At 38.5% G+C, this 22,286-nt stretch overlaps 1 protein-coding gene across 2 annotated transcripts in view; it reads left to right on the forward strand.

The window, feature by feature from the left end:
- USP32 (ubiquitin specific peptidase 32) overlaps nucleotides 1-21,935 on the forward strand; it is a 134,896-nt gene extending 112,961 nt beyond the window's left edge. For both annotated transcript variants that reach the window (XM_075264751.1, XM_075264752.1), the window contains exons 23-34: nucleotides 454-628; nucleotides 3,202-3,353; nucleotides 5,172-5,280; nucleotides 5,863-6,074; nucleotides 6,851-7,035; nucleotides 10,123-10,209; nucleotides 11,417-11,537; nucleotides 12,738-12,929; nucleotides 13,374-13,665; nucleotides 14,067-14,488; nucleotides 16,524-16,616; nucleotides 17,509-21,935. In XM_075264751.1, coding sequence (XP_075120852.1) covers nucleotides 454-628; nucleotides 3,202-3,353; nucleotides 5,172-5,280; nucleotides 5,863-6,074; nucleotides 6,851-7,035; nucleotides 10,123-10,209; nucleotides 11,417-11,537; nucleotides 12,738-12,929; nucleotides 13,374-13,665; nucleotides 14,067-14,488; nucleotides 16,524-16,616; nucleotides 17,509-17,682 — 2,214 coding nt within the window. In that variant the 3' untranslated portion in view covers nucleotides 17,683-21,935. The remainder of the gene's footprint in view (nucleotides 1-453; nucleotides 629-3,201; nucleotides 3,354-5,171; nucleotides 5,281-5,862; nucleotides 6,075-6,850; nucleotides 7,036-10,122; nucleotides 10,210-11,416; nucleotides 11,538-12,737; nucleotides 12,930-13,373; nucleotides 13,666-14,066; nucleotides 14,489-16,523; nucleotides 16,617-17,508) is intronic.
- Nucleotides 21,936-22,286: the final 351 nt, after the last annotated feature.

The raw sequence follows: 22,286 nt of genomic DNA on the forward strand, positions 1-22,286 counted from the left end.
TGACCCTTATCTTGTGGAATGCATATGGCATTAAATTTGAATACAAGATCTCTTATGTAGTATACTAACCCAAGCTGTAAATAATGTATAGGAAAGTTTGTCATTTCTTAAATGTACTTGCTTTTAACAGGCTCTTTATCCTAATATAGAATTTTCTAAATTTTCCCAATGTGCATATAGTAAATGCATAGTCCCCAGGCTTATGTTTATACATCTCTGTATTCTTCAAAAGCTTTTTGCATCATGTTCAATTAAACAGTAAGATGCAGTTAATGACTATTTCAATTGTATTCACCTTATGTAGTCCCATTCCATAGGATGCTGAAAGATTCTTACTATACTTTTCATTATGTGTTAGCCTCATTGTTTGCTTCCTCTAAAGTTGGAAATTAGAAATCCAAATGTTTATTCTGTGCCAGCTGCTGTGACTATCTTCAGATTTCTTCTTCTTAGGCCTGGGACAATCACTTGAGGAGGAACCGATCGATAGTTGTGGACTTGTTTCATGGACAGTTGAGATCACAAGTGAAATGCAAAACCTGCGGGCATGTCAGTGTGCGTTTCGATCCATTTAACTTTCTTTCCCTGCCTCTGCCAATGGACAGTTACATGCATTTGGAAATCACAGGTAATTATATTTTCTTTTTCAATTGCTTTCCTAGGGAAATTAATGAATTTGATGGGAATGAAATTGAGCATTTTTTTTTAACATCTACATTACATTGCATTAGTAAATGTGCTGAAGATTGGAATCTCCTCACAACCCCAGCTGTGGCCCTCTATACATTATAGCAGTATTGTTGGGTCTCTTAAGTGTCCTATTCATGCAGCACTAGCAGCTAAGTTCATGACAGATTAGGGGCACAAGCCCCAAAACATGGGTTTTGACCCCTGTTCCACATAACTTTATGTTGGGGCTTTGTACCGCAGTCAACAAATTTCCCCTATCAATGTGCACTCTATACCCTATAATGAGAACGTGACAACAGAATGTTAGAAATTTTGGCAGATTTATTAAAAGGGAAAAACTAAACGTGCATGGACATTAGTATTCAGAGCCTTTCATTTGACACTTGAAATTTTGCTCTACGGGCCTCCCATTTCTCTTGATCATCTTTCAGTTGTTTCTACACTTTGGTGTCCACTGTGGTAAATACAGTTGATTGGACATTATTTGGAAAGACGCGGCTCTGCCTATATAAGGACTGTCAATGCATATCAAAGCAATAAAACAATCCATGAGAAAGAAAGAACCGGTTGTATGGAGGAACAGATCGGGAAAACAGTACAACAAATTTGCTGCTGTGCTGAATGTTCCTATTATGAACATCCCCGATCTTTAGTGGGAATTCTTAAAGTGTAAACATGGCTCTGCCTGACCCCCAATTGTGTAGGTTGCTATGAAGACATTCCTAACCCTGATTAAGGTTGTTAATCTGGTTAAAGTTACTTGCAGACTAAAAGAGGAGACATTCCACTTCAGTTCTAAGACTAGATTCACATCTACGCTCAATCTCCGCTTGGGGATTCTGTTTCCCCTTCTGCTTGAAAAATGCGGAGAGAAAAGCGCTGCAAGTCTATGGGGTCCGTGGGTTTCTGAAGGTAACCCAAATGCAAATGTGAACCTAGCCTTAGTGTAATTTCTGGAGAAAACCAGGCACTGCTCACCACCTGCCCAATAGCATCGCTACAATGAAAAGTGATGGTGGCAGAATCAGGTTGTGGGGATGTTTTTCATTGGCTGAGACAGGGAGAAGGAAAGCTGAATGGAGACAAGTAAACATTTACTCTTAATGAAAACTAAACTCTGAGATCTCTGAGACAAAGGAGTACCTTTCAGCAAGACAATGACCATAAGCACACAGCCAGTACAACACATGATTGGCTTAGGAAAAACTCTTCGAATATCATTAGGTAATACAAGGAGAGCCCAGACTTGTTGACTGCAGTGCCCTGGACCTGAAAACTGCTGTTCACAAATGGTCCTCATCCAACCTGACAGAGGATCTGCAGATAATAATGTCAGAAGATCTCCAAATTCAGGTCTGTAAACCTTGTGGCATCATACCCAAGTAGACTGAAGGCTGTAATAGCTGCCATAGGTGCTTCTGCAACAGAATAAAGGGTCTGAATACTTATGTCAATGCAATATTTTAGTTTTTTCTTTTCAATTATTTAGGAAAGAATGTAATTTTATGTTTTCACTTTCAGTATTGCGTATTGTATGATTGAGTGCAACATAACAAAATGCTCGCGGACCCCACAGACTATAATGTTGCAGGACTTTTCTCCCTCGTATTTTTCAAGTGGCTTCAGAGATGGAATTACCAAATTGAAACCAAGCACTTGTGTGAACCTAGCCTGAGATACAGCCTCTTAGCTCTAAGTGTGGTGGTATACCTTTCTAAAGTAGTCACAAAATAGTGTTTAAATATCAGTTCCATACAATAACAAGCACATCCAGTGTATTGCAGGGTTGTCTGCTTTGATTCTAGTCTTAGTAATGGGGTAATATCTCATATTTAGCTTAGCTTTCTTTATAATGTCTTTCATCAGCTGTTACTGAATTAACAAAATGGCACAGTTTAAAACAAATCTAAACTAACTCACTATGGAATTTAACTCCCAAACAAGTCAGTTCTCTACCAGGCTGTAGTCAGAAGCCTGTTGGCAGACTACAGACTGCTGTAAATTGCAGCCACTCTATAGTGAAAGCGGAATAATATTTGTACTCTAGATGAAAGGTTATCTTGTGTGAAATACCAAATAATGGATAAAAGCTAGAGACTTAGGGACAGGCGTGGATTAATACGTTTTGATGAATAGTTATTTCTGGTATGAAAATGTATATTTTTCTAATTATTTCATGAAGATTTGTGATTCTTGTCACATCTCCTTCCCTGGGTGCATAGCTTTGTGTTTATGTTAATATGAATTGTGCTTTTGAGCACAAATAACATAGGTTTCTGGTATGGCGGGTGTAATCATTACTTATAGTGACTCCAATATCTTTAAGACTATTGCAAATCACAGTGTTTGACCATAAACTCGATTCCAGAACAATAAAACAAGCATTCAGACATATCCAAGTAATATTACTTTGAAAGTATAAAAAAACTCTTTACTACATGGATATTTATTACTTTTGTTGAATGACAAGTATTGGACTGAAAAACTAACATTTCCTATATGCATTTAAAGTTATCAAATTAGATGGCACAACACCTGTACGGTATGGGCTAAGGCTGAACATGGATGAGAAGTACACAGGACTAAAGAAACAGTTGAGTGAGCTATGTGGTCTGAAGCCTGAACAGATCCTTCTTGCTGAGGTGCATGGATCTAACATTAAGGTAAGTGCGGAGTGTATGTAATGCTTAGATTAGGTGCATATGCTTACACTAGCAAGTCTCTTGTAAGGGTTAAACTTACTAGTTAAATATCACATTCTTAATCGGAATGTTATTTTCAAGAGGCTTGGTATGTCAGATAGTGTCCAAACATTGACTGGCACCAAGTGTTGTAAAATTAAAATGTCCAGATGTCATTTTGACATATGTGTTAGAAATCATACAACAATGGGCGTTTCTAAATATATAGCTACACTGTAAGGATCAGTATTGCAGTGTCTTAAAAGGATTTTATTATTGATTATGGGTGAGGTCCTAGATAGGGTTAAACATAATTTTCAGTACCTTCTATTGACACTATCCACCCGCTAGTTCCTGGTGCATCAATTCACATTGTTCTCAAATAATATAACTAAAAAAAAAAAGACCATACCCTACAGTTCTAAAAAGTAATGGCGTGGAATCAGTAATCTAATGAACTATGTGATCGATGGTACAAGCTTTTGGTGCCCAAGTCAGGAGACCAAGTGGTGCCCCCCTTCACTAGTGACAAGTGGTAGGTATACACCCATTAAGCCCGCCATAGTTCCCACTCTAGGACCCCCCATGGATCATGGATGTAATCTTTTTTATGGTAATAAATTTCCTTGGTGGAAAAACCCTCTTTAAAATCAATCTATTAAACCGCATGTAATTTGATCCTGGCAGTTTTACTCTGACGAGTACGGATGATGATAATAACAATAGGGGTACTACAATCCCTACTGCTATCTGTACCACTTACAATGCAGTAAGGAGTAATATATCTCTACTATGGTCATTCTGATAGATTTATTTTTATGTACTATATGTCATCACCTTTTTTACTTCTCACATTACTTTCCTTTAAAGAGGACCTTTCCCCATATCTGGGCACAGGCAGTGTTATATACTGCCAGAAAGCTGACAGTGCGCTGAATTCAGCGCACTGTCGGCTTTCCCGATCTGTGCCCGGTGTAAAGCGCTATCGGTCCCGGTACCGTAGCGCTTTACAGTTAGAAGGGCGTTTCTGACCATTAGCCAGGAACGTCCTTCTGCCTCGCGGCGCCAATCGCGCTGTGCTGTGGAGCCGGGAGGAACGCCCCCTCCCGCTCCTGATAATGCTCGTCTACGGACAAGCTGTGTGAGCAGAGGGAGGGGGGAGTTCCTCCCCGCTCCACAGCACAGCGCGATTGGCGCCGCGAGGCAGAAGGACGTTCCTGGCTAATGGTCAGAAACGCCCTTCTGACCATAGAAGAGCTACGGTACCGGGCCGTAAGCTCTTCACACCGGGCACAGATCGGGAAAGCCGACAGTGCGCTGAATTCAGCGCACTGTCAGCTTTCTGGCAGTATATAGAACTGCCTGTGCCCAAAAGTGGTGAAAGGTCCTCTTTAACATTCTTAGCTGATTTTTCATGACCGATTCTCTTTAATGCTTTGCAGGTAATGGTCCAACCAATTAACAATTCTAATCTGACCTAATTATACTCATTACATAGAACTGATTTATATGCACTGACTATTTTGATAATGTCTTATCTCTACTGAATAGTAGTCATGGCTCAAAGCAGAGAAATGTCATTGAGTCTACAAGGCTAATACAGAATATATCAAGCTGCCACTTAAGAGCATATATATGTTGTTTACTGCTAGTAACACACTGAACTATGCCCATTACAGACTTCGGAACGTGTGGGCATGCTTTACTACCAAGAATGTACATCTGCATCTGTTTGTTCCATCTAGCAGACTGTATTAACCCATCAATAGAGATGTTCAGTCTAATTTCTTTTCTTTATAGAACTTTCCCCAGGACAACCAGAAAGTAAGGCTGTCAGTGAGTGGTTTTCTCTGTGCTTTTGAGATACCAATTCCTGGATCTCCTACATCAGCCACAAGTCCCACACAAGGTGAGTTGTAGTCAGCAAATCCCCAGTAAACTGTATATTTTTATGTGGTTATAGATTGTAAGCAAGCAGGGCCCTCACTCCTTTTGTGTGAAATTATTACTCTGTAATGTCTCATTTTGCCTGTACATAAACCCTATGCTAAGGAATATGTTGGTGCATTGTAAAGAGGAGTTTTCATGTCCTTGAAGATTGGTGGTCTAATGTATTGTGAAAGCTGACATTGAATTCTGCACACTGTCATCTTTGCCAGTATGTGTCCAGGTGCCAGAGGTATTGGTGCCGTTAGTCGAATGGATTTGCTAAATGGATGGAAAAAATGTGATCTGAATACATCCTTACATCTGCTTGCATGTCCTCTCTGTAGCTGTGTGATTTTCAAGTGTCTGTATTTCTACAGTATATTTGTGAGGTGTAATATATTCTTTACTGATAAATAGCTATTCTGACTACATCTGTTGTTTGCTATTTTATTATCTCTTCGGAATTTATGAAATTATCACTTTAATAGGTTTAAACCATAATCCATGTTAATAGCCAAGCAGTTTTAAGTAGATTACTGTGATCTTGTTCTTCAATTTGTAGATTCCAGCACAGTAACATCATCCAATGGACCACAAAGTTTCATGCCAAATGGAGGACTAAGTCGGCCACCAGTAATCCCCAATGGGATGCCAAATACTGTAGTGCCATGTGGGACAGAGAAGGCTGTGGGAAATGGAGTACTCAATGGGCATGTGTCTATCCATTCAGATGGCCCTTTTATAGGCTATATTATTGCAATTCACAGAAAAATGGTAAGATTACACCTGTTATATAAAAAGATAATCCCACATATTCCCAAATAAATGAAGTGGGTAAAGCGGTTTGTCACATCAGGCCCACTGATGGAAGACCCAAATGTGGGTGGGTGTGTCTTCGAGGTTGTCTGGAATGTTCACTTCTTCAGTCTCTCGAAGCTCAAGCACCACGTCTTTGTTGATCCCCCCCACCACCTGTCTACTTTCTTTGCAGTAATGACATCATGTACTTTCATGTGACCAGTGCCATACTTTATAGCATAATTTGTCACATGCATGTGCAGTGAAGTAATTAAAAATGACAGGAGCCACCGAGCCGTGGTGGCAGTTTGAACTGGTGAGTGAGGTTAATGGTTTCAACTTACTTCAATGTACTTACTAGCCCTTTGGCAACAAATTTAATGAGAACAAAGTACTTGGCAACTGTAGCCATAAATATCTGACTGATGGAAATCTGAAATCAGTATGAACACTTAAAATTATTCTGAATTTTTTTTTCTGTATCACATGTGATTGAATATTGATATAAATGTCTATGCTGTTTCCCTGAGGAGAGTTTGAACACAACACAAGTGTGGCCTTAAAAAGGGCAATATTATGGGTTTACTTTGCAATAAAAAGCAACATTTTATGTGACTACTAGGCTTTCTTGTTTTAAACAATTTTAAATACAATGTTCCAGACTTTTCTTTGGGTACTCTTCCATCTTGGGTTGAATTGTACAGGGAATTGTGTTTATTATTCTTACCTATTTTTGATGTCCCCTGGTTTAGATGAGAACAGAGCTGTATTTTCTATCATCTCAAAAAAATCGTCCAAGCCTCTTTGGGATGCCGCTAATTGTTCCATGCACTGTCCATACCCGGAAGAAAGATTTGTATGATGCAGTGTGGATTCAGGTCTCCAGACTTGCGAGTCCTCTTCCACCACAAGAAGCAAGTAACCACGCACAAGACTGGTAAGTTAAAAGGAATGTGCAGTAAAAAAGAAAAAAAAAAATTCTGCAGTTCTCACATTGGCCACTAATCTTCACAATTTCTAGACTCTTCCTTGTTCTGTACTCCAAACACTGTCTTCACTTTTCAGCTTCCATCTCATTAACATCAAAGAAAGTTAACACCTCTGACACCAAATAATGTCCAAAGAAAAACTTTCCTATGCTAGTCTTCTCCAGGCTTTTGCTGACTATAATTCATGAGGCTGCTGTAAAGCCAGGCTCTAAATGCTGTTAACAGCAGCCAAATGCCTAAATTGTAAAGATTTAAAAATATTTATTTCATACGCTCTAGGGGAGGGGGGAATCAAAATTGTCAATCTGCCGTTTTCACAATCAAGCCATCAGACAATCCTGAAAATGGTATACCGTATATACTCGAGTATAAGCCGACCCGAATATAAGCTGAGGCCCCTAATTTTACGACAAAAAAATGGGAAAACTTATTGACTCGAGTATAAGCCTCGGGGGGAAATGCAGCAGCTACTGGAAAATTTCAAGAATTAAAATGGTTGGAGTTTTTGGGTGCAGTAGTTGCTGGTTGCCGGGAAAGGGGAGGGGGTGTTTTGGTTGTCCGTCTGCCCCTTCCCTGTGCCTGAGGACTGTTTTTTTCTTCCCCCACTTGGAATTCATCCTGGCTGAATATAGGGTATCTGCAGACCCTATATTCAGTAGACCGGGCACTGTCAGACACAGGAATACCTAATGTGTTTGTGTTTCGCAGTAATGTTCTACTTTTGTATGTATTCTAGGGAAAGGAGTGATTTAGAACTTATTTTATTTTTTTTTTAAATCTTTCTTCTTTTTTTTTTTTTGCACTATTTTATGGGAGATTCTATACATTGATATTGTGGCTGGTCATAGACTCCCCCCCCCCCCCCCTTAAAAAAAAAAAAAAAAAAAAAAATTTTTTTTTTTTTGCTGACTCGAGTATAAGCTGAGGGGGGCTTTTTCAGCACAAAAACTGGGCTGAAAAACTTGGCTTATACTTGAGTATATACGGTAAATAGAAACTGCAACTTGCCCTGCAATATATGCTTTACACAGGTATGTATATATATATATATATATATATATATATATATATATATATATATATATGTTACATGTGGCAGACTCCGTTTTAATTTTTCAAAGTTTTGTATTTTTGTCAAGGTATTACATCATAAGAGAAAATGTGAAAATGTATCACAATATTCGTATCAACCTGTGGAATATAATTTTAACCCCAAATGTAAAGTACCATGGAATTAATGGTGCTATATAAATAAACAATAATAATAATATTTACTTTTTGCTACATAGTGAATGCAGTAAAAACAACAACCTTCTCCCTCTATAGTTCTGGTGACATACACACACACTGTGGACTATACAATAAATGAAATTACCAGTTTACCACTATATATTTGACTTTTTTTTTTTTATAACTGGAGTTATGCTTTAATACAAGAAAGTTTGCAATATGTCTTATTAAAGAAATATGTTCTCTTCACTCTTCAGGATGTTACTTTCTACATATTAGTCTATGAAGAGGGGAGATGAGGAAACTGCTAGAGAACTGTCAAATAATTGCTTCTGTTACATTCTGCTATTCTGTGCTAGGTTTGTAGATAATAGGCTATCAGGGCACAGAATGAGGAAATAAATCAATTAACCAGCTGGCAGGAGCCTCCTACTCCCCCTCTTTTCTCCATAGAGATCTATGTGCAAGGCTAAATATAGAGACAAATTTAACATAAACAAGCAGTCAGATTAAATATAAGGAAAGGAGCAAGAGAATAGCTTAGTAAGTGGAGAAGGAAACATCTATTAAAGTTTCTTGTATTCAAATGTAGTATTCATTTCTAAAATGTTGTTTATAACTGGAGGCACGCTTTAACAAAATGGCACAGTGCTAAAAATAAAAATAGATTATAGCTTTTGTAACACCATACCCTACTGCTTTCCAAATTGTCACATTTAAAAAGTGTGCGCATTGTTGACACCATTTCACAGAACATATATACAGTGTCTGTGCCCAGTATATATTATGCAACCACTAAACACGATTAATAAGCAGCCACATGCATTCCATTAAGTGCTTTGGTTTAACCCAACCCTAAAGCTGCTTTCACACGACCGAGTATTGGCCCTGAAACTTGGTCCGTGTATGAGCCATGTTTGCTGGCTACAGGGAGATGGACTCCTAGCATTATAGTTATCTATGGTGCTAGGAGTCCCTGCATCCCTGTGAAATACTGTCCCATAGTGGTCATGTGAAAGCAGTCTATGCCCTTACACATGTGGTAAACTGGCACTTAAAGGGAACCTGTCCACTATGAAAATGCTATGTAATCTGCAGGCATCATGTTATAAAGTGTAAGTAGCTGGGCAGAATGGTATGTAATTTTCTGGGAAAACATTCAGTAAAACTGTCATTTTTCTTTTCATGCTATGCTGAGATTTAATCTCTGTATGCACAGTGATAGAGGGGAGGCTGTCAGTCACGGTTAGGACCACACGAAGGAATATTTTCCAACAAAACTGGTTATTGCTCAGCTTTCCCTGCTCTATAACATACTGCCTGCAGATTACATAGCATTTTCATGGCTTGCTCATGGGTCCAAAACAATCAGATAATATTCATTGTAGACATTGTACCAGCAGGGGATGCTCCAGAGCCAGCAGTATGCTTTGGATGAAACTGGGTATAAAAATTCCTGTAGAAGAAATAGGAGAAGAAGCAGGGTTCTCAATTCACAATTTTATTATGAAAGAATATCAGTCCAGCTCATGATATGTGTTATGTTTAGCTAAGACAGTGTATTGCATTCATGTCAAATGTGATGTTTCACACTTGCTGTGTAGTTTTATATACATGTATAGTTTGTATGTGATAAGCCTTTGTTGCTGTCCACCTCTTTTGCTCTATGGGACGGTATGTTTTCCCTCCTTCCTTTCTAATAGGTACTTTGCTGATCTAGGCAAGCCTTAGTTTAGTGTTTGTATTAGAAAATTGGTATTTATGCAATTAGTAAATTGTCATTAAACCACTCTTGTCATTCGCAGTGATGACAGCATGGGATATCAGTATCCGTTCACACTCAGAGTGGTGCAGAAAGATGGTAATTCCTGTGCATCATGCCCGTGGTACAGGTAAATAATGAAAGATGACCTTTTCTCTTGTGTTTGAATAGTATGAATAACAATTTCTTAGTGGTCAAATCTTATGTAATTAGTGACCATTTGATTTCACAGTTCCAACTACCAATGCTAATGTGTCTACTGTAGATACTTAATATGACATAAGTGACGGCATAATAATACATACAACAAGTAGGTACTTAAAGGCTAGTTTACATGGGGCTCCGTGTGTACACTTTCCGTCGTGGCATTCCGCGATGGATAGGCCTAACTGAATGGGCCGGAGCCTCGTGCTGCGGCTGATTCAGCCGCAGAATCCGCAGCAAGATAGGGCAGCTTACTACTTTTTTGCGATACTAGTTAGCGGAAAAAAAGAAGCGAGCGGCTCCCTTTGAAGTCAATGGGAGCATTGGATTTTGAGGCGGATTCCGCCTCAAAATCCACTGCCAACTTTCCCCGTGTGAATTGGCCCTAAAGAGGACCTTTCATGTTCTCACCAGTTTTCGGTATTCTATTGCGCGATAAAGTTATCAGTGCGCTGAATTCAGTGCACTGTTGGCTTTCCTGGTTTGTACCCCACTCCTGGAGACATAACAGCACCCATATCTCCAGCACTGTGATGCATACTAGGAAAGCCGACCGTGCACTAAATTCAGTATACTGCTCTCTAGCGGTATATAATACCACACATTGATAAGGACATTAAAGGGTTCTTATTAAGGAGAACTTCTCCTGGCATATCTGTTTTAGGTAATAATATTCCCCATAATCAATCAGTTCTGGGCCATCTTTTCTTTTAACTCTGTATTCTGACAACTCTGTTATTCCAACTAGAAATGTATAATCAAATTGTCAAGTAGGTGCTTCCAGTTGTGTGTGTGTGTGTGTGTGTGTTCATACACGGTCTGACATTGTCCAATCAGCACTGACATTGTCAGACTATATATGATATACCTCTTTGATAAGGGGTATAGTATCACCCACTTGTCAATTCATTCTTAAATTTCTGGGAGGAATAAAAAGAGAAATGGTACATCACAGAATTATAAGAAAATATCCTTAGGGATTGGAATTTTACAGTGAATACAGTTAGTTACTTAAACAAGTACCTTGTCAGCACCAGTGACAGGTTCTCTTTATAAACATCAAACCTACAGCTATTAAAGTTCTAAAATTCCATTATGTAGTAATGTTGTTCTTCCCATTGATCCAAATCTAGGTTTTGCAGAGGATGCAAAATTGACTGCACAGAGGACCGTGCCTACATTGGTAATGCTTACATTGCTGTGGATTGGGACCCCACAGCCTTACATCTTCGTTATCAGACCTCACAAGAAAGGGTAAGGAACATGAGTAACATGGCCACATACTAGTATCACTAATATAGATAAGGGAGAGTAAACAATGCCCATACACAGCAACCACTTACAGTCTCAACCCTCCATGCATGCTTTCCACAAGTCCTTGTATGGCGGCTAGTGGTATTTTATTCCATTCGACTTGGAGAAGACAGGTAAGTTCTTTCACCAATTTTGGTTGGCTGCTGCACCCTTTAGTTCGGTGATCCAACTTATCCCAGATGTGGTCGATAGGGTTCAAGTCTGGGCTCTGGGCAGGCCAGTCCAGTTGGTTAACCTGATTGTCACTGTACCAAGCCATGGTAGATCTCGCTACATAACAGCTGGCGTTGTCATCCTGGAAGTAACATTGGTCTGACCCACAGAACCGACTTAATGTAGAAAGTACACTGTTATCTAAATAGGCATCGGCGTTGCAGTAGGCGTCGGCGTTGACCAAGGGTCCCAGTCCATACCAGGAAAAACATCCCCAGACCATAACTCCACCTCCAGAGAACTTTACTGGGTGTCCAAATACTTATTGGTAGACAGTGTATTTCCTTTGACATAAAGGAGGGCTCTTCTATCTATGCAGCTGGGCCAAATATATCCAAAAGTTATATATGACTTGCCCCTTGCAACTTCATTAATGATTTAAATAAAAGAAAAAAAAAGTACAGTAATAAGGGGATTTTGATATCAGGGAAATGTTACAGAAAACAACTGATGGAAAAGTTTTCATACATGCCATTAGACATAACCGATTTTAATCTATCTATCTATCTATCTATCTATCTATCTATCTATCTATCTATCTGTCTGCATTCATCTTGTAGGATCCTGCGGTTCTAATCTCCACCTCTGAGGGGATTGAGACCTCACTGTATTTCCATAAATTTAATTGCATTCAGGACACCTTTTTGTTTCCAATTCACAAAAGGGAAATTTGCTGTTTTCACAAATTCTGGATTCCCCGTAGGTTTGCTGTATATTCAGAGATGTTGTGTGATGCTCTTTCTTCTTTCTCTTCGCTCTCCCTCCTGACTCTGCTGTGGTTATGTGTGTTACGTATTTCTATAAGTTTGTTTCTGATCTAAATGTGTTAAAAGCAATACATCAGCTTTTAGGTGATCTTAAGAAATTACATATCTTTCTACTGTATAAGAAATACAGTAAGGAAATAAATATTTATTTTCTCTGTAGATTGTAGAAGAGCATGAGAGTGTTGAACAGAGTCGTAGAGCACAAGCGGAGCCCATTAACCTGGATAGTTGTCTTCGCGCCTTCACTACTGAGGAGGAGCTGGGAGAGGATGAAATGTATTATTGTTCCAAATGCAAAACACATTGTTTAGCTACAAAGAAACTTGACCTCTGGAGGCTTCCTCCAATTCTGGTACCTTTTTTCTGTTTTATTATGTTATACGACTGGTTAATTTTTTTGTAAAGTAGTATTAATGTAAATACATACATTATTATAATTGACTTATTATGTTTTAATAGAAAAATGAGGCAGCTCTACCAAAATAAAGTGGAAAAAAGGCAAAGGTATTTAATTTCCTCACAACAGCAACGTTTCAGCTCATATACAGTATATACGTGAGCCTTCCTCAAAGTTTTTTTCACTTTAGTTTAGGAGAGTTGCCTGCTTTGCTATTTTTATATTGAGACAAGTTGCCTATGCCCTGAGCCTGGCACCCAGTTTTTTTTTATCAGTGCTGTCTTTATTTTGTTTCTAATATATATATATATATATATATATATATATATATATATATATATATATATATATATATATATATATATATATAATTATTTATTTTTATTCTTTTCTTAATAGATTATCCACTTAAAGCGTTTCCAGTTTGTGAATGGTCGCTGGATAAAGTCTCAGAAGATTGTCAAATTTCCACGAGAGAAGTTTGACCCGAGTGCCTTTTTGGTACAAAGAGGGCCAGTACACTACCAGAAAAGGAAGCCAGGACCTCAGTATGATGATCAAGCAGAAACTCGCTCAACACAGGGAGACCTGAAAAAGCAGGAACCAGTGAACTTTGGTCCTGCAGGAGATGGTGATGTAACTGGGAAAATTCAGCCTTTAATCAGTTCTTCCACTGCAAATAATAGTAAAGGTATGAAAAATGGTTATTTAGACGTAAAATCAGTACAATGCACAGTGTATTGGCACCTTCAGTAAATACATGGTTTTGTGTATAGCTTTCCAAAGCTATACTCAAATCGAACATCTTGAACAGCCTGATATCTGATCGAACATGTACTCGATCAAACGCTGTTCGCTCATCTCTAGTTTTCAAACATTAAAGGGGCTCTATCAGCAAAATCATGCTGCTAGAGCCCCACATATGCGTTAATAGCCTTTAAAAAGGCTATTCAGGCATCAGTAATGTTATATTAAACTAAATATATATATAAAACTTAAATCAGCATCTTAACAACCCTAAAAGTGTCATGTTAAAATTGTGAATTTTGTATTTTCATGTACTATATTTCATTGTGACCTGTTTACTTGCAGCATCTCCATTACAAGGAAGGAAAACTGCTTCAAACTCTTCTAGTAAAAACAATAGTCCCAATAATAGTCCCAGAACTCTAGGAAGGGGCAAAGGCCGTCTACGTTTACCTCAGCTTGGAGGCAAAAAGCTCTCAAGCAGTAAAGAAAACTTGGATCAAAGCAAAGACAATGGCTCAGATAATGAAACAAGAGAGACTTTGGATCAGGGAGATTCTAGTAAAGGACATATTTTAGGTGGAAGTCAAACTGAGTTAGCTGCAAATGCGGACTCTCAGGTGGTTTTAACCAATGGACTGAATCATGAGCAGAACACGTGCAACAACAGTCAGCTTGATAACCACATAGGGGAAGAAGAGGATATCACTGTTGACCAAAGAGAAGACATCTGCTGTCAGCCTATCTATAACCTTTATGCAATTTCGGTAAGTAAAATGTCTTTGGATTGTTATGTTTAAAGAGGGCTTGTCAGATGTCCAGACATGTCTGTTTTACTAAGTAATTGTATTCCCCATAAAATAAATCTATTTCATACCAGCTTTGAAAATTACCTATATTGGAAACATTTTTTTTTTTTTTTTTTTTTAAATTTCCATGTCACAGTCTATATTTAAAAATAAGTACAACATCCTGCAATTTTCACTCTGGCTATTAATAAGCTTGAAGAAAAAAAAAAAAATTGACCATTCTATAGTCTGATCACAGAAAAGACAGACATGATTACAATGGATAGTAACACCTGTATTTTATATGCCCTTCTAACATTACAGATAACATCCACAATGACCAACCATTGTATCCATTACTGATGATCGATGATGTCACTGTTCATCTAACCCCTCCCCTTTCCCATTTAGTACAGGACGTACCTAAGATATGCTGTCATAGACCTTAGTGAGTCAGCTTAAAGGGGCTTTGCCGCTCCAAACTGATTTTTCACACTAATGACCTATACACCAGATAGGTCATCAGCATGTGATCTGTGTGGATAGGTCAACAGAATGAAAAATCAGTTTGGGACCAGAAAACATCTTTAAAGGGGTTGTCCCGTCACAAGGATCCTATCTATACTGCTTGTTAATGTGGATGTAAGACTTTTCCTAAATACAATGCTTCAGCAAAACTGCTTTGTTTGGCCACTATCTCACTTTATTCATTTTTTTGTGGCCACAGCCCTGACCTGAGTCAAGTGATGTGTCAGCCTGCTCTCAGGGGGGAGGGGCTAAGTACACGGGAGCGAGCCTGGAGGGGGGGGGTAGTTTACCCTTTGGGGCACAGGTGAAGCCAGCAACATCGCTATGTGCCTGCCCTGCATGAAGACAGCAGCGGCAGAAGCGATGCTGCTATTCCGGGGCGGAGGAGCGGAATAACAGCATCGCTTCTGCCGCTGCTGTCTTCATGCAGGGCAGGCACATAGCGATGTTGCTGGCTTCACCTGTGCCGGCATCTAACTCCCCGGCATCCGCTGTAATAGGCGGATGCTGGGGACTGTTAGACGCCGGCACAGGCACATCACTATGCTTCTGCCCTGCATGAAGACAGCAGCGGCATAAGCGATGCTGTTCTGCTCCGGTGTCACATATGCAAAGCCAAGTGGCGAGATGCCGCCGGCCCTGCGTGCAAGCTCATACACCAGTCTAGCCTTCACAATGCTAATACAGACCCGCAGGGTGTCGGGTCTGTATTCGCATTGTGAAGGGTAGACTGGTGTATGAGCGCGCACGCAGGGTCGGCGGCATCTCGCCGCTTGGCTTTGCATATGTGACCCCGCCCACCAATGACGAAACAAAGCCGGAAGACAGAAGATTTTAGAGGAACGAAGACGGGTAAGTATGCGACGTGGGACAACCCCTTTAAGGCTATGGCCCCAAGGGACGATACACAGCGCTAAAGTGGGAACGCATCACGGTCGTTCCTGCAGCGTTTGAACAGAAAATTCAGAGTTTTCCTCCATGGACTTTCTGTTACCACTATATCTACGGAAAGCCACCATCTTTTCTGTAGATATAGTTGATATGTTGCAATTTCCAAAACTGTACCGGTTTTGGAAATCGTAGCTTGTCCGCGCTGCGGTTTTAAGTGCAACGTGGTCATGGGATTCTCATGAATCCCATCCACTTTGCATTTACTGTATAACGCTGCAATTTTTCCCAAGCCGTTTCCGCCGCAGGCAAATCACAGTGTTTCCGTCTGGTGAGGCCCTGGCCTCAATGTATTGCTGCCTACGGCCATGAATGTGTTTTAGGGCATATCACAAAATGCTTTTAACAGAACAGAGGAGAAGCTCAGGCATGAAGGCAGTTCCCATAATTGTGTACATAAAATAGAATTAGGAAACTACAATCAGAAAATAAAGACATAAAAAGCAGAACATTTCATGTATTTCATTATGTTTGTAATAAATAAATAAAACCTTTCGTTATGCCTTCCCTTTAACCCTCATCTGTCTGTTCTCTTTAGTGCCATTCAGGAATAATGGGTGGAGGTCATTATGTTACTTATGCCAAAAATCCAAATGAAAAATGGTACTGCTATAATGACAGCAGTTGTAAGGTAAGTTTGGGATTTTCATTGTCTCTTCATATATGTTTTTTTTTTGGGGGGGAGGGGGGGGGGGTTTAATGAAAAGACCTAAATTTAAGTAATATCTGCGGGGCTTGTGAAATGATTTTGGTAGAAATAATGTGAAACACATATGGTTTATCAAGGTACTTTTTCTTTTTACTAGGTTTGCTAGCTATACCCAGTTATTTGGCTTTTTATACACTTCTAAGGTTCTGAGGCACTTTGGTGTAGCACTAGTGGAGTACTATCTGTAAGATATTCCAGCTAGCTTCCTCACAAGGAGAAACTACATACTTCAAGAACTATGTCAAAGGCCTCTCACCCAGGCAGTTAATATCCTGCTCTGAAATGGCAAGGGGCAGGACCTCTGAAATGGCAAACCACAAGAATGTGTCGCTCTTCCTTTTGAGGGAGATTCTAGTCCAGTGGTTCTTAACATTGTTTGAGGTACCAAACCCACCAGTTGCATATGCACATTCACCGAACCCTTCTTTAGTGATAAATCAAATATGATTTTTTTCCAAATTCAAGACATAGGTATATGTTTTTTTTTTTACTGGTACACAAAATGAGCCTTGCAATAGGGCCTAGGGTTCAATCAAACCCTGGTTAAGAACCACTGATCTAGTCATACAGTATTTAAGGCTTTATAAAAGGTCGGCCATTGAGTTTTAGCATACCGCTAACTGTAGGTGACCTTAAAGAGACTGTGGTTTGCATACATATTCCCAGAAAGGATTACTTGGAAGACTCCTTATGCTAGCTGATATCTCTGCAAAGAGAAACAGAAGTTCAGGAGAGTTATGTCATTCTGAAATGCTTTTTTCCCCCCACAATATCATTTTTATGACAGTACGTAACAATCTTTACTCATCCACAGGAGCTACATCCTGATGAAATTGATACAGACTCTGCCTACATCCTATTCTATGAACAGCAAGGGGTGGACTATGCACAATTTCTGCCAAAGATTGATGGGAAAAAAATGGCAGACACTAGCAGCATGGATGAAGACTTTGAATCCGATTATAAAAAGTATTGTGTGCTGCAGTAACTGGCTGTGCTTCCAATATGTTCTGCTGATATTGGGAAAGAGAAGTATATTAAAGAACAGAATAATGTTATGGAGATATTATTCTATCTAAACATTTTGGTGTTGAGGTCACCAATGCATGTAGGGCCATTCAACAAGCTAGACAGTAGATACAATTACATTGATTCTTTTAAATGTCCTTCTTTTTTTCTGTCAGTTGTTTCTATTGTATTTATTTTAACCCAGCCTCTCCTTTGTCCTCTTCAACATTGTGCCTAGGGCAAGCAAAGTTAGCATCATTTTCTTAGATACTAAAGTTTCTTTTAGTGCAATTTCAAAAATGACTTTAACATTTTACGGAACATCTGCCCCTTTACACTTATTACCTTTTAATGTAGGTTCAGTCTCTGAGATAGCTTTGAGACCAATGTTATATGGGATAGCGTCTATGGTATGGACCTACCATGATAAAATTAGTTTAGGGTTACATGTTGTACATGGAAGTCTACGTACACGGTGGGATGTGTCATTACATATGAACTATTTCGAGTACTGCTTCTTGCAGTTGACCTTGATCAAAGGATCTTAAAGCATATAAGTACATGACCTATATGGGATTTTTCTGTTGTCCTCTATAGAAGTTTATTTATTTTCTTTTGTCAACCAAAGTGGTGCACCCTTTACCTTGTAACCTTTAGGTCTCCAAATGCTGCATTTACATAAAGGGAAATAATAGTTTAAAACATAAAATGCATCTCCTTATGGAAGTCTTTGTACAAAAAAAAGGCAACATCAGCAAAACAACACAAACAAAACTATAACTACCCAATATCCTATGGGTTTCATATTACGTTTCTAGTTTTATTATGCTTAGAAAATAAAATTAGTAAATTCCAGTGTTTTTAGTGCTAATGCTCTGCAAACATAAGAACATGGGATTTTAGCATAATAAAATAATAAGGTAATAGACGTTTGAAAGTCACTGGGGGACATCTAAGGAAGGTAATAAAGACTAGAGGAATGATTAGAGCTGATTTCCTATTCCCTTTTAGTGCTTGTTTTTATCGTATATTACTCTACCAATACAAAAATTATTGAAGTATGAAAACCAAGAGTTTTCACAGCTCTATAGTGGAAGAATGGTAAGAGTTCCCCTAAAATCCAGAGCACTAAGAGGGAGACTTACTTCAAGGGATTTTTTGGGAATTAGAAATATCAGATTAATGGTGGACCCCAACCATGTCCGTTTTTTCAAGCGGACAGAAAAATCCTACATGGAGGATTTTTCTGTCCGCTTGAAAAATCGGACATGGTTGTAAATGGACACTAAAGGACACAACATACTATCCCATTTAAATTAATGGAAATTGTAGACAGACACAGCTAGTGTCCGTTGCTAAAATCTTGTGCGGATATTAGCTATGGACACTAGCTGTCGGACACCTACGGTGGTGTGAACCCAGCCTAAACACAACTACAACCTTTTAAAAATGTCTCAAAATAATATATATAAATAACTTCCTGCATCAATACAAAAAAGATATAAAAACAAAAAAGTATATTTCAAAATTAAGATACAAGTCTATATTTATTGAAGTTCCTATTTGTAGAACAGTTATTGTAACAAAACAAGCACAAAAACTGCCACAGAGGGAGGGTAAAATAATAACCAACCACCATTGCAGAGAGAATACATGGCAGGAGAAGTACAAAAACACTGGATCAATACAAAAATACTAATGCAGGACAACTAATTATAACATGCCTGCAATGAGGCCAATATCACGGCATAAATAATTACATAGTCCGTGGAATGGTATCTGCAAATAAAGATAATGTCCATTTTGAAAAAAAAAAAAAAATATTGAGAATACTAAAGATGTGTTCACACGGTTTTTTGCAAACTGAAAAAATCTGCTTCAGGAATTAGGAAACTGTTTCTTGATGCGTGTTTTTTTTTTTTTTTTTTCTACATGATGTGGTTTTTGTTGCATTTTTCATCGTTTTTTTTTTTTTTTTTTTTCCGTCTCCATCACACTGTTCGGACCTGGAAACTTCCCTTTAAAAAAATGCTTGGAGGATTCCACTTCAAAATCAGCCTGAAAAAAAAATGCATCTGGACATAACTTAAAGGTTCATATAATATATAAATGGTTAAAAAAAATAGCTATCTATAAAAAAAAATATATATATATCCCAGAAATGTATGAAATTTAATAATACAATTAAACTGAGTAATCTGTAAGAAGTGCTATACCAACTATAATGACCAGCCCAACAGTACTGTGCACATATCAATAATATATAGAGATATGCAACAATACCCATGGACGTCACACTAATGTGTTAAAAACACCTCCCCATCGCTGACCCCATTGGTCTCATTGCATGAGTATTTTTGTATTGATCCAGTGTTTTGTACATCCCCTGCTATGTATTCTCTCTACAGTAGATGTTGGCTATATTTTATCCTCCCTCTATGTAATGTTTTTATGCTTTCAGATTGATATTTGGGGGTAAAAAAAATTGTCAAGTTTTTACCATCTCCTAAGTCAATCAATAGGAATTTTTAATTTGAAGACTGATATTTCCCATAACTCACTAGGTGTCCCTTGCAGCGGTACATTTCCAAATGGCAGCAATGTGTCTAGTTCCTTCCATCCAGGTTAGTCATCTAGGTAAAGCTAAAGAAGGCACAACTGCTCTGCTGCAGCAGAATGTACAGAGAAGGCAGCTTTTGTAATCCACGCAGAAGATTTGCCTTGGTTGGAGAAATATGATCTTGCTGCAGAGCATAATGGTCCTAAATTACAGGAGCATCACCAACTTGTATCGTACAGGTCCTAGACGGAAGATCTGGAATCTGGGTGCCTTTCTTATTTCTTAGGGATTTTTTTTTTTTTTTTTTTACTATTCCCTGCAATAATAGAGAGCTGTGATCACGTGGGTTCCTCCTGTGTTACCATACATATGTTGACACCACAGTGGTCATTTTCAGTGTTTCTCAGGAAGGTCTCTCTAGTTAGCAATGATTTCTGCTTGTGTACTGCATAACACGACGTGTTCACTCATTAGCCCTGAATAGAGTATTGTACTTCTGCTTATCACAGTTTCATATATTACAAAGATTCAACTTACTATTGAAAGTTTTCTCTTTGTCTTTTAACTGTGCGGTGACCTTTTAAATTTAGTTGAATCCCTGTAAAGGATCTCCTTTCCTTAATGTTCTGCTGTCACGCATATACTTTCTTACAAGATGATATACTGCCATTGTCAAAAAAAACATCACTGCATACTAAAAACTTCATCTATTAGTTTGTAAGCACACAGGTAAGCACAATATTTGGAAATGTGGACAGCACTTTTTCTTTATCCAGACCATTATTATCCTCTTTATGTAAATATGCCAACAATAGTGCCATGCATTTCCATTTTTGAGGATTGTTGACCAATGTTTCAAAAGGGTTCGATAGTGGAATATTGTCAGTATCGTGCTGCATAACCGACCTGCCAACTCCCTTCAGGTTTTAGTGAACATTTGTTTGATAGCTTTTGCTCTCAAACAAATATCTGTGCCATTTCTCATATTGATCACTATCTTCTTGTAATTTCTAGGTTACATAATATAGACCGTTAAAGCAATGAGAGGCAAACCCCCCAAATTATTAAAATGTGGTCCCTAAACTTCTGGTTCTTGCATACGAATCATAAAACTGTTTATATCCATTCAGCAAGTCTGGGGTTGTTGAATACAGTGAGTATAGGTATGCAGTGCATGTGTAAACCATACAATCACTATAAATAATAAAAAATATATATATTGTATAATGCTAAGTTTAAAGTGTCTTATTAAAAGGAACGCCACCAGGAAAGACTCCTTTACATAATAACATCTGTTCTCTCATATACTATAGCTGTGGGCCCCTTGTCCTGATGGAGGGCAAAAAGATATCTTTTTGGTGTCCGTTAGCGGTGTGCATAGACATATTTTTTAATGTGTAGGAAAGTGCGGCAGACTGCATTCCTATATAGTGGGTAACCACAAGTAACAGTATACCACATTTTATAAATTGTGGTGAGCGGCTCAAGTGTCTGAAATGTCTTTACATAGGCACAAGTCAGGGAATACTCTTAACTTATTTCTGAATGTGATGTGGACAGATCTGCATTGAAGTATCTAATCCATAACAGTAGCAATGTATTTGTACATCATACAGAAGATTGTGATCCAATATAAATTTGGCTTACATTACAAAGCACAGTCTTCCCTTATAGTATAGAATCAGTTTAATATTCAGACCTTACTTGAAAAACCCAAAATACTGCAGCAATGATCTTATGTGGGGTACTCTGCCAAATGCCTAGATTTCATCTAAGTTATCAATCTGTTTGACAGTGCCAATGTGTGACTACCCCCTTTACCTTCAGTAAACAAGTTGTATCAGTGCAAAATGAACTTTGCATATATATCAACTTGTATGTGTCATATGAATTTTACATATTAAGGTGTCACATTCTGCCTTAAAGAGGCAGTATCTGTCCCACTAAGCTATTTGGTAGGAGTGTTTCAGGTTAGAGCATAGATCAAGTGTCATGGTTCACAATTCCCATCTTAACCTGCCCAA

The sequence above is a fragment of the Leptodactylus fuscus genome, chromosome 2, assembly GCF_031893055.1.
Source record: "Leptodactylus fuscus isolate aLepFus1 chromosome 2, aLepFus1.hap2, whole genome shotgun sequence".
NCBI classification, from domain to species: domain Eukaryota; kingdom Metazoa; phylum Chordata; class Amphibia; order Anura; family Leptodactylidae; genus Leptodactylus; species Leptodactylus fuscus.